The following is a 13,281-nucleotide window of genomic DNA, read 5'->3' as shown; positions in this document are numbered from 1 at the left end:
AGAATGAGCGCGTTAATGACCTTCGATGACGTTGCGGCTTGTGATTGGTCGCGTGAGCGGTCACATGACCGCTCAGCGACCAATCAAAAGCCGCGACGTCAACGAAGGTCCTTAACGCGCTCATTTTTAGGAAGGGAAGCATGGCGGTTGCAGCGGTGACAACCAGGGCCCGTCCGAGGGTAAGTATATCAATATTTTGTATTTTTATTCTTTATTTTACACATGAATCTTAATCCCGATACCAATTCCCGATATCACAAAAATATTGGAACTCGGTATCGGAAATCCGATGCAGCAAATATCGGCCGATACTTGCGGTATCGGAATGCTCAACACTAGTCAGGAAGTGTTCTAATAAGGTAAGTAGCTAGCTTTTATACCTAACATTTTGCCTCAAATGTATCAAAAAGCTTGGCACTCAAATGCCTGTAGAAAATAAAGTCATTTATTTACATCTGGACAGACAGATCAGCAGTAGCTCTTTTCTTGCTACATTTTGCCTCATTAGGAGATGAAGAGATGCAGGTTTTTTGAGGGGGTCATATGAATATAAAGAATTACGTCACATATTAATATTCAAGGTCCTACCCCACCACGTGAAACGCTGAGACCCATCGTTGTGGAGCACAGCACCAGCATGATGATGTTACATGAAAGGGACAATGCACAGTTCTATGTCATCTGGTCACATGACCCACGGAATGTCTGGGAGACGTTTCACCGGAGCGGAACATTTTCGCTGCCCTCTCACACTGGTTCTTGGCTGCAACCATTATAAAGAATGCTTTCAAATGTAATGATGTTCAATGATAAGTGTTTCGGAATGTGCACAACAAATAAACATGAAGTCAAGCAACAATACCTTTTACATTGAACATGTACAGTATGCAATTATATACTTGATGAATGAAAAATAATGTGTATACATTTCCAACAGAATGTTACACAAATTATTGCAACAGTATAGTGCTAAAAATGTTCCACTTACCATTGGGCTCATGTAAGGTGATAGTTGTACACGCGCCACCGAGTGCCCAACCCACGGCATGCAAAGGGATGTATTACATTTGCGGACAGTCCAAATCCTTCATCAGCCAATTTCAAAAATGGTAGAAATGGCCCAGATGATGCTGGAAGACTTTGTGGTTGAGGAAGACAGAGATGGTTGCAAACCAAGCCGTGACCAAGTGTTGACGTTCGTAACTTGCGTGCATCTACGGCACTTCCATACTCCCAAACATCAACAATTACAAATTTGGAATTGCTATCGGGTAAGGCCAACAAAACTATAGAAACGGTTTTATGATGTTTAGTTGAGAAATTTTATCAAACTCTCTTGCAAAATGGATGTTACTATCATTATTCTAGTCTATCAATGATGTATTTATATGGTAATCATCCATCCATTATAGCTGTCTTCCTATTTGTCAACCAACTCTACTGGAACCATACTGTATTATAAGTGTTTTTCATGCTATGAATTTATTTTAAAATCTATTACATTGTTCCTTATGAGATATACGCATCTATCCCTGCCCTCATGGTGTCTCATTTTAGGGATAACATACTATTTCTAAGGTATGACTAGTATGTGACGTTAAGAGATTATTGGGCGTTGTGTGTTCTTATATCAGCTGCTTGCCACTTTTTGTTACACCTTTGATAAAGAGTGGGCTAGACTCGAAATGCGTCAGCTTTTTTCTCTGTATGCCCTTGGTACATTTTTTATAATGAAGTCACACTAGAGATTATTTTTTTAACTCTTTTTTAACTCTTCATACTGAATTAAGTTGATTGGCCAATAACTAAAGAACAACACATTTACATTGGATGGGGGTGAACTGTTTCCATGCAGATTGATGAATTTTTGGCAAGAGCATACGTTTTGTCCTTTCGAAGTTCAGCATCTGCCATGTGGTCAGCATAAATGTTGTGTCCAGCTTACTGTATGTGTTTTATGAAAATATATTGTGGCATTTCATAATAAGGTTATTAGTAGGGATGAGTGAACCCGAACTTTTAGATTCCTACCTGACACTTAGAATCCGGTGCTTAACGCCGAATACAGACTTCTCCTGGAAGTCTGTTGTAAAGTTCGGAATTCAGGGGGAAGAGAAAGAGAATGTTTTTCCACAACCAAAGTTCGGGTGTCAATTGTTTTCAATGCTGTTCAGGTTCTCGTTCAAGTTTGGGTACCCAAACTGAACTTTGGACTAAAGTTAGGGTCAGGTGTCAGAACTTGAACTTCTACAGGTCCTCTGATCTCTAGTTGTTAGTAGATGAAGGGCCACATATCTTTCTCTTTTGGAACCACATTTGTTTCATTTGGTCAACTTGTTCTGTTTTATGTGTTCAGATTGTATTTCTTGCTGTCTTTCACTTACAATTGTTTGAGGGCTGAGGGGAGTTTTATGTTGCCTGGATGGTGTTGAGGAAGACTCGTCACTTTGACATTATTATCCAAAAGGCACACTCCATGCACTGCCTGGCTCATGTAAGGTGATGGTTGTACACTCGCCTCCAAGCGCACAACCCACGGCCTGCAAAGAGATGTATTATGTTTGGGGACAGTTAAAATCCTTCATCAGCCACTTTCACAAAGAAAAGACATGGCCCAGTTGATCCAGTAAGGATTTGTGATTGAGGAAGACAGAGTTGGTTGATTACCAAGCGGTGACCAAGTGCTGAAGTTCAGAACATGAACGCATCTACGACACTTCCATACTCTCTAAAATCAACAATTACAAATGTGTCATTGTGAAGGCCATAAACACTACAAAAATGGTTTGATAACAATTAATTGGGAGATTTTATCAAACTCACATGTAAAATGGATGCTACTATTATCACTCTGTTCCATCAACTGTATGCATACATGTATGCCCAAACTTTTTCAAGTTTGGGCACCCCTATTAATCTTAAGCTTAATGTTTTATAAAAATAGATTTTTTTGCAACAGCTATTTCAGTTGCATATATCTAATAACTGTTGGACACAGTAATGTTTCTGCCTTGAAATGAGGTTTATTGTACTAACAGAAAATGTGCAATTTGCATTCAAACAAAATTTGACAGGTGCATAAGTATGGGCACCCTTATCATTTTCTTGTTTTAAATACTCCTACCTACTTTTTACTGACTTACTAAAGCACTTTCTTTGGTTTTCTAACCTCATTGAGCTTTGAACTTCATAGCCAGGTGTATGCAAAATCATGAGAAAAGCTACTTAAAGTGGCCACTTGCAAGTTGTTCTCCTGTTTGAATCTCCTCTGAAGAGTGGCATCATGTTATTTTAACATTACATTTTTTACTATTGATGCCGCATAGGCAGCGTCAATAGTAAAAATTTGGGGACACACGGGGTTAATAGCGGCGGTAACAGAGTGCGTTACCCGCGGCATAACGCGATCCGTTACCACCGGCATTAACCCTGTGTTAGCGGTGACCGGAGGGGAGTTTGCGGGCGACAGGCACTGACTGCGGGTAGTAAGGAGCGGCCATTTTCTTCCGGACTGTGCCCGTCGCTGATTGGTCACGGCAGCCTCGACAGGCAGCTGGCGAGACCAATCAGCGACTGAATAACCGTGACAGAAAGGAAGAAAGAAGGACAGATGGAAGTGACCCTTAGACAATTATATAGTAGATAATGCATTTACCATAGTCCTTGATACAGTGTAATGCATTTCCAATATAGTACATATAGTATAATGCACCCCCATGGTCTTTGATAGAGTATAATGCAGCCCCCATGTAGTATAATGCAGCCTTCATATAGTACTTACCGTATAATGCACCCCGTAGTCCTCAAAAGAGTGTAATACAGCTGCCCCATAAAGTATAATGCATTCCCCTCAGAGCATTATGCAGCCCCCCTCAGAGCATAATGCAGTCCCCTTTCATAGAGTATAATGCAAACCCCCTCATAGAGCAAAATGCAGCCCCCTCATAGAGCATAATGCCGCCCCCTCATCGATCATAATGCAGCCCCTCTCATAGAGTATAATGCAGACACCCCATAAAAGTATAATGCAGCCACCCCATAGAGTGTAACGCAGCCCCTTAATAGACTATAATACAGCCCCCTCATAAAGTATAATGCAGCCCCCTCATAGAGCATAATGCAGCCACCCTATAAAGTATAACGCAGCACCCCACACACACACACATGGAGTTTATTTGTTATGTAATGTTGGTATACTTGTGCAAGATTTGTGTTGCAATATCTTATGTACTGCGGTTTGTATTGCTACTGTAATACCGTAATTTCCCCCCAGATCAATAAATTGTATCGTATCATATCATATCGTATAATGCAGCCACGCGCACATAGAGTATTTTGCAGCTGCACACACAGTAAAATGCAGCCTTACAATCCAGCAGTATTATAAAAAAATAAATCAATACATTACTTACCTCTCCCTATTCCCAAGCTGCTCTGGTTTCTTCAGAGCATCTCATCAGTTCCTCTCCTGGCACAGCGTGGCACACGATGAAGTCAGGTCATCTCGTGCCCTCTGCGTCAGATGCAGAGGAGTAGTGATGGGAGAGGGAGCGTTATCTGACACTCTCTCCTCCATCATTGCTTTCAACTGTATCAAAATCTATTACAAGTTAAATGCGTGATGTGGGGGAAGCAGAGCAGGCGTCAGGCCCCCCCTGACTCCGGGGCCCCATAGCTGCCATGTGGTTTGCCGCTGTTAGTGGCATGCCACTGGCTGAGGCACCTGGGGTAGCGGGGGCTCTAGGCAGATGCCTAGTCTGTCTACCTATAACGTCCGCCATGGGTGTAACCTATGCAGCTGCACAATGGCCCAGGAGGTAACGGTACCTCCAGCAACTTCAAAATTGGCCAAAATTCAGGAAAATTGCAGGGATAATCTTATAATTGTTAAACTCAAATCCGGCGGGTGTTATGCCTGGCAAATTAACCGTTTATAATACAAGACTGGTAATTTTGTGCCTGGAGTGGAACCAATTGGGAATAAAGGACTACGAAATGCTCACACTCAATGCAGCCAAAGCTTTTGACCATGTCAATGGGAGAACATATTAAAAAAGGTAAGAGGAGGAAAGCGTCTCGTTCTGCTGCTACCTGTTGAGGCAAAAATAATTAAGTACAAATAATTAATTTTCACCAGTTTTAGCAACAAAAAAGCAGATGCAGTGGTGACCTGTTTCGATTTCTGTTATGTGGAGGTCATTGGATATTGTGTCTAAGAGGTGGAAGGAAAACTATTCGAAAAATTGTGCACTTCATATAGTCGACAAAGTACACAAGAAAGGACCAATTTGATACACTTGAATCTTTTATTTTTTTTTACATTTTATATAAAATTAGTTTACATACTGTACATAAAACAGACAATAGGATAATTCATAGGATAACTCTTATTTCCACCCATACAATGAGTCATTTTAATTTATGGAATTAAAACATGTCGCGCCTGTGCTGAATTGCGAGCGTGAATTTTATGAAGCATAGTAAGACAATTCAGTTTTATTTTGTGAATTAAATAAATGATATACCTATTAAACATAAGGATAAAGGTAAAAAGGATTATAGGAATAGTACCCGATTGGTACTGGTTAAACCCCTCTAACCCATATTTTCTGACAAAGCTCCACTTATTTTGCATTACTATTTTTCTGCAATGGTAATGAGGCGGAGCTATGAGTAGGTTCACCCCACCCATGAGGAACGGTAAAGGGGAGCAGCTTTGGCTTTGACTTTACCTCTGAACTATCTAAAGCTTGTAATACAATATATTTAACCCACTATGTTAAAAGTTATTTTCAGTGCAGTAGGTTGTCTTTTCAATGGGGCAAAGATTCGGTTTGCTGAATGTCAAAATATCCTGTCTTCGGTGGAGCAATTTGTTGGCAACACTCCCACATGATCAGAGGTTGCAGACCCCACTAGCTTTGACTGCGTCTAAATCAGATAACATCTCACTAGTAGTCATGAGCGAGTATACTCGTTGCTCGAGTTCTCCCGAGCACTCTCGGGTGGTCTCCGAGTATTCGTTAGTGTTCGGAGATTTCATTTGAATGATTTACAGCTATTAGCCAGCCTGAGTACATGTGGGGGTTGCCTGGTTGCTAGGGAATCCCCACATGTAATCAAGCTGTCCAGTAGCGGCAAATTATACAACTGCGGCAAGGAAAACCAAATCTCCGAGCAGCCATAAATACTCGGAGACCACCCGAGCGTGCTCGGGAAAACCCAAGCAACGGAGTATACTCGCTCATCACTACTCACTAGTGGTTCCACACGTGTACGGACACTCGAAACAGACAACCACTCATGGAGGGATTTCACATTTCTTGGCAAATTCATGAGGAATATATGCAGCTGCCATTAGGTTTGTCAGTGACCACAGACCACTACTCATGGGGAAATTTTACAGCTTTGTGTCATATACAAATAATATATACAGTTGTCATTGAGTTTGCCAATGAACTTTCATGATTCTGTAGATCGTTAGGACAAAAACTTGCTGGTGATCACAAGAAGACAAAGAGTCAGAACCAAGAAGGAAGGATCATTGGCAGGGCCTCCACTTTTTGGCGTAGTCTTAGCAGTAGTAGCACTAGTAGTAGTAGCTGCAAAGAAGATAGAAAGACACAGATGAATGGGGGGCATTCACGTATTCATAATACATAATATATACAGTATGTTGCAACTTATTCAACCAGCATTTTAATAACTAAAATATGGATGGTGTATGGTGTAATTTATTTATTGTAGCTAACAAAAATAACAGCATGCACACGGGGCAGATCCCGACTGTGTTATACAGCCATCACTTGCCTCTAACATCAGTGATCTGAGCTAACTCTGATTGCTGCTGTTCACTAATGAAATGCTACTGTCAAACACTAACAGCAGCATTAAGCGGTGGGATCCCACGTGTTTGTTCCAAGTGCCTATCAACCCCCCACGACATGATCACTTGGAGCAGCTGACTGGTACCTATCACATTAAAGTCAGTACTTCTGTGAAGCCTAGCCGATGGCTGCGTTTTGTAGGACACCATTATTTCAACTATATATTGCAGTACTATAGTATTGCTCTACATATATCAAACAGATTCAAGTCCCTTCAGAAGACAAATAAAAAGGAAACTATTAAGAATATTAAAAAAATAAACACCTAAAAATTTGAATCGCCGTCCCTGGTCCCCAGTGAAAAATAAAGAAATAATAGAGAAACAACTATTTTGTATCATTGTACCCCTAAAAGTCTGAGTTATCAAAATCTAAAATCAGTTAACCCATGTAGTAAAAATTGTTAAGAAATAAAATGCCCAAATTGCCTTTTTTTTGGTCACCACACCTCCTACGAATAAAATCTAATCAAAATGGTGCAAAAATTATTGTGGGTAAATGGTGACACAAGCCATTTTATTTTGTTTGAAAATCAGATTTTCTTTGAAGCCATTCAAATTGTAAAAAAAAATATGCATTTGGTATTTCCTATCATCCTAGTCATATTTTACTGCCCAATTAGCACTGTAAAAAACAAACAAGAAAAAAAACAAAATACCAGAATTGCAGTCTTTTCACCATTTAAACTCGCTTTTTTTCGTACTTTACGTGTATGGTGCCTTTCAAAACTACAATTCACATACTACAATCCCGCATTGTCAATGAAAAAACACAAACATTATTATGGCTATTTGAAAAAGGGGAGGAGAAAATTTAAAAAAAAGCAAAAATTGGGATTAACTGCATAACTATTCACAAACAAACGAGAAGTCAAACATAATCTATCTAAATGAATATTCATACTGTATGTAAATAAAAAAAAAGCTTTAATACTTTTTACTAACCTGCCACAGTCAGGTTTTTCTCAATCATGAAAACACCCATGCTGTTGTTTAAAAAAGCTCTGAAAATGAGAAGTAAAATGAACACTTTTACATACAGTAAACAGGAGACTTTTCCTTACTATAAAGACGTTGATTGATGGTAAAACTATGAATTTTGCTCTGATTTTTACATTAGAAACAGTTCACACTTGTTTTCTTAAAGTGAATTAAATACTTTTTTTCTTTTGAAATCAACCTAAATTCTCTACATAATTTAATGTAATAACATTTGTTATATATTTCATTTTATACAAATATTTGCCAAAGTATTGCTGGGATTCTAAACAATTTAGTGGTGGTGTCCATTTCTAGGACAACCCCTTCTTGATGAAAATGTCTGGCCCCATGAAATAATAAACCTATGCTCACCTCCCTCCATTCCCGTCGTGTCGGCACTCGCTCTCCCTGAGGCTCCTATGCGGTTGTTGTGACACGTGATCTCGGCACCCAATCAGTGCTGGAGTCAACGTCTCACTGACAAATCAAACATGAAGAGGAAGTCCAGGCAGTAGCTGATCTTGGACTTCCTCTTCATGTTCAATTCGACAGGAAGTGAAGACAGTAATGCCGACCCTGATTGGACGCCGGTGTCACTTGTCACAACAACAGCATGGGAACTCCGGGAGAGCAAGTGCCTGCACCGGAGCCAAAAGTCAGAAGTAACAGTCACAAGTGCTCATAGTAAGTCTATTAGAGCCAGAACGAGGCCAGATGGAGACCCTCATGGACATGAATTGAAAAGTTAAACCTGGCTCGCTCCAGCAAACTTTGAGTGATCTGTTAGGTCACAAACTGCTGGAGACCAATGGGAGCATCAGAAATAGGTCAAGACAGCGATGGGTAACTATAAGACTAGGAGCAGGGAACTTAATTTAGTTATATCATTCCGGCACTGAAAACAAAACTGCTGGAGTGGTTCTTTCAGATTAAAATGATTAATGGTAGAGAAGAGCAAATGTTTTGATAATCGACTTTACCAAAATTTTTGTCATTATAGGTCTCACAGGAGAAAGCATGTCCTTCTGATTTAATGGGCATATTTTTTTCCTTTGCATCCTGCTTATTTATGATTGGTTCTAGATTGTGAGCCCAATCGGGGACAGTGATGATAATGTGTGCAAACTGTAAAGCGCTGCGGAATATGTTAGCGCTATATAAAAATAAAAAAATAAATAATAAAAATAATTGGTCAGTGTCATGCAGGGGTAAAAGTACACGCCCCCAGAGAAGAATCTCTAGTAAGAGACTTTTCATAAATGATAACCTAAACTTGAACGGAGGTGAAAAATGAAAAAATAAAAACTTTGTTTTAATCAGTTCTGTTTGTTTGATCATATGGGTGATTCACTTTCTACATACCTGCATCCCCGACTAGAGGGAGCTCTGGAATGTACTGCTTACACTCTATGGGATCGATTCATCAAGACCCTCATTGTTCACGCCGGTCTTGATGAAGGGGTGTGCTGGAGTCAGATGCTCCTGATTCATGAAGAGGACCAAGGCTGGTTAAAAAAATATTTTTGCTCAGTCAGCTGAGGAGAAGATTTATTTCTTCTGTTGACTCAGCTCTTCTCCTCAGTTCAAGGAGGTACATGTTCTTGTGATACAGGTCTTTTGTCAGTCGAGACACAAGTCTTATTAGTTGTGCTTCTTCAGACTGCAGCTTGTCCTGATACATGACTAGAATAGACTGCCAATTGAATTACATGATGGGGGTCATTTTATTACATTCTTGGTAAACCCCTATAGGGAAATTAATCTAAACTTCAAAACTTTACCTAATATTTAAGCTAACTGTAAAACTAAATATGTCCATGTAGTTGAATACTTTACAGACCATAAAAGCCTTCCCAAACAAATTTTAATTCTAATTACTACTAGGGTTGAGCGAAACGGATCGTTCATTTTCAAAACTCGCCGACTTTTGGCAAAGTTGGGTTTCATGAAACCCGTCCCGATCCCTGTGTGGGGTCGGCCATGCGGTACGCGACTTTCGCGCCAAAGTCGCGTTTCGTATGACGCACTTGGCGCCATTTTTTCAGCCAATGAAGGAGCGTGGGCAGTGTGATGACATAGGTCTTAGGGGCGTGGAAGCATATCGCTATGTTGTCGCTTTTGAGAGAGAGAGAGAAAAAAAAAAATCCCATTGACTTTGTATTGGGTTTCGTGTTTCGGTCGATCCTCGACTTTTCGCCACAGTCGGCCGATTTCACTCGACTCGACTTTTGAGATAGTCGGGTTTCGCGAAACCCGACTCGACCCTAAAAAAAGTCAAGGTCGCTCAACCCTAATTACTACATCTCTTTAAAGAGTAGCCATCATTTTTAATTAATGAACCACAGTACACATAAAACTAAGTAACTTGGTAATATATCTTAGCAGAGAAATCAACTTCTTTCTCCTTCCGGATTGATTTTTCAATCTCATGGGTAAAACTTGTAAAATCTGCATTCAATGATGATAGATTTTCACTTTACAGACTCACTGTAGGAGATTACAGTTATTGTTCATAAGACTCTATAGAATGGGGAAGGAGAAGGAGGAGCGAACCGTTAAAGGCAGACAGAGACATTGTACTGAAAGTACTCCTGAAACAATAATTACGGTCTCCTTAAAACTAAATAGGCACCAATTCATATAAGGGGTCAGTATTGGGCCTTTTTCTCCTTAAAACTAAATAGGCACCAATTCATATAAGGGGTCAGTGTTGGGACTTTTTCGTTTTCATAATTATTAAAGGGGGTGTCCATTACTTTTTTAATGATGACCTGTCCTCAAGATAGGCCACAGTATCTGATTGGTGATGATGCAACACTGTTGCCCTCACCAATCACCTGTTATCACCGCCAGTCAGGGCTTGCTTACCGTCACCACTCACTATGTAGTGACTGAACATGCATCAGGTGCACCTCTATAACTGAAAGCCCAAGGCTGCTGGAAGGATCAAAGCAATTTCCATCAGGCAGCGCAGCTCTAAGTGTGGTGGGTGCACAGTTTCAGAATAGCTAATAGCACCAAGCCTGCAGATTTACCAATATCTGCAGGTTAATCGTGTTTCGTTTACATGATAGATTCCCTTTAAAGCATATCTGTTGTTTCCAGTAACTGCACAAAATATGCTAACATGTGTGGACATGAGGACTAACACTATTTCTGTACATTGTGACACGTATATCCTGCATTTTTCACCACTTTTTTCCCCTGCGGGCTCTATTTCTAATTTCCAGTTGTCTCTGTGCTAGTGCATAGAGACTAACGCCTTATGATGTCTCCCATACATGGGCACACAGCGACGTGATTGATTTCTGCTCTCCTTTCTTTTTGTAACACATATTTAGAAGTAACAGTACTGAGATGTGTAGCTGTGAATCCAGCTCTGGGGTTAGATACAAACACATGCTAGAAATCAGCATGTGTGTCTGTGACTCTTTTTTACTTTGCTGACAACACTTCAATAGACAGCTGTAATTACACATTTCAGTGAAATGACAGTCTGTATTATTTTGACCAAGACAAATGTAGCTGTTTTTAGAGTAATTAATCAGTTCTGGAGGCGGGAGGAAGAAGATGTGGCTCATAAGTGGATAAAGAAGCCTATTTCTCTGATAAGATATATTGCAATGTTTATTTCTTGTACTATTGATTTATGCAAAGTTTGATCAAACTAGTAACCATTTTAAGAAAATCTTACAACCTTACCTGATGGAGACAGAATTTACACTTAGAGTAGATGGCGAAGTCCAGTTGGCAATAAAAGAATTACTTGTGTTAATTGCATAAGAGGAAACTGAAACTCCGTTAGCACAATTGGAATAAGAGCCTAACGTTGACCAGTTTCCGATGGTAGAGTTACTGGCAGAAGCCTGGAGCAGAAAATCAACACTTCCATTCAGATTCGAAGATAAAGTGACTGTAAAAAAATCAAAAAAATAAAATAGCTTTAACCATTTACTGTCTTGGCAAGTAAAATTCTTCATGAGTTAATTTGGCAGCTTTTGGGTTGCATAAAATGGCTCTACAAAAATTCTAGTTGCATTTTTCGTTCTGTCTTAAAGGACAAATTGGTACAGTACATACATAAAAGCTGAGTTCACACATTGCAGTCACGGTGCAATTTTTTTGCTCCGATTATGGCAATGCTACGCCAATTTTCCACTGTTTTCAAAAAGGGTGTGATTACAGAAGAGGTACCCTGGCTGTAATGTGTGAGCGCAGTCAAACAGGTGTAGACATAATAGAAATAATTATCGCATACCTGTGTATAGAGTGCCTTTGATTAGATTCTGAGGGGATACGGTCAACGAATAGTTAGAATTACTCGTGGTAGAAGTCAACAAGCAAGAATCCGCCTGAGCATCGGTAAAAAACGAAGTGATAACTAATCCGAGAAATAGAAGAGTAAAAGTTCTGGGGAGTGACATTCTGCCTTCTGTAAAGTTCTTCCACCGATGTGCTTCTTCTTACCTGTGTTTCTGTCTTTTATAACCAGCTGTGGTTTTAACTGCCAATGTTACACACATGCCCGGGGATAAATTTGACCTTAATTTTTTTACTTCCTCATGCTTTTCGTACAGTAAAATGTCAATTTTATGCAAACTTCAACGTCAACAATTGAAGTGACAAGTAGACACTAGCTTTCAAAGTTAAAAAAAAGAACATTTATGCTGGCGGAAGTCTTCCACCAGTTCTGACTAGATAGGTAACAAATGTCTTCTCTGGGAAAACGCACATAATCCCCCACTGATCAATAGAAGTGGGTCCCGATCTTCAACCTTCCCCTAACTAGAGATACATTACCAAAAAATGTCCAGTAGTGGAAAGGCCACCTTCAATCAGTATTATCAACTCATATATGCCAGATAGATAACTGGCAAAACACAAAGGTTACGGCACAAAGAGATAAAATATATATTTTTATTAACAAAATTCATACTATAAAAATTCACATAAAAAAACAAGACAAGGAAGTTTCACAAATATGGAAATGACTATTGGTCACCCATGTAAGAATTAAGCTATACAGGGAGTATATACTAAATGACAAATACAAAAAGAAAATATTTCATAAATGAATATGCACATCTCATTAACTCAGAAAGTACCCCTATAGATCTAATAATATCTCATAAAATACAGTGCCCAATGCAAACAAGGTTTTTAATGATTATATATCTGTACTAAATAACCTATAACTGGGCAGCATAGAAACACATGATTAACAGCTGAAAAAATGTATCCTATAGGCCAAAGCGTTAATATATGTATTGCAATATTCCTAAAGTGATAAATAGTGCTGTGCAAAAATAAGGGCATATAGCTGTAAACTAGCAGCAATGGCGACCGGCACTCTATAAAGTGCTCCGTGCTATACAACTATGCAAAATAGCAATAGGACTAGCAGCAAAATTAGA

At 39.5% G+C, this 13,281-nt stretch overlaps 1 protein-coding gene across 1 annotated transcript; it reads right to left on the bottom strand.

The window, feature by feature from the left end:
- Nucleotides 1-5,297: 5,297 nt before the first annotated feature.
- Nucleotides 5,298-12,345, bottom strand: LOC138651976 (placenta-expressed transcript 1 protein-like). The gene is made up of 4 exons (XM_069742638.1): nucleotides 12,126-12,345; nucleotides 11,570-11,780; nucleotides 7,832-7,890; nucleotides 5,298-6,602 (listed from the first exon to the last, which is right to left on the bottom strand). The coding sequence occupies exons 1-4, from the start codon at nucleotides 12,289-12,291 to the stop codon at nucleotides 6,481-6,483; spliced, it is 558 nt and encodes a 185-aa protein (XP_069598739.1). The 5' UTR covers nucleotides 12,292-12,345; the 3' UTR covers nucleotides 5,298-6,480.
- Nucleotides 12,346-13,281: the final 936 nt, after the last annotated feature.

This window comes from Ranitomeya imitator, chromosome 10 (assembly GCF_032444005.1).
Source record: "Ranitomeya imitator isolate aRanImi1 chromosome 10, aRanImi1.pri, whole genome shotgun sequence".
Lineage (NCBI taxonomy): Eukaryota > Metazoa > Chordata > Amphibia > Anura > Dendrobatidae > Ranitomeya > Ranitomeya imitator.
This window is presented reverse-complemented; position numbering and strand designations above follow the sequence as displayed.

What these genes read in the sequence shown, in the direction of transcription:
- LOC138651976 (XM_069742638.1), bottom strand. Translation starts at nt 12,291, where the DNA reads ATGTCACTCCCCAGAACTTTTACTCTTCTATTTCTCGGATTAGTTATC. An exon ending in CAAAGGCACTCTATACACAG is followed by an intron (nt 11,781 to 12,125) that starts GTATGCGATAAT and finishes ATTTTTTTACAG; the next exon opens with TCACTTTATCTTCGAATCTG. An exon ending in GAAAAACCTGACTGTGGCAG is followed by an intron (nt 6,603 to 7,831) that starts GTTAGTAAAAAG and finishes TCTTCTTTGCAG; the next exon opens with CTACTACTACTAGTGCTACT.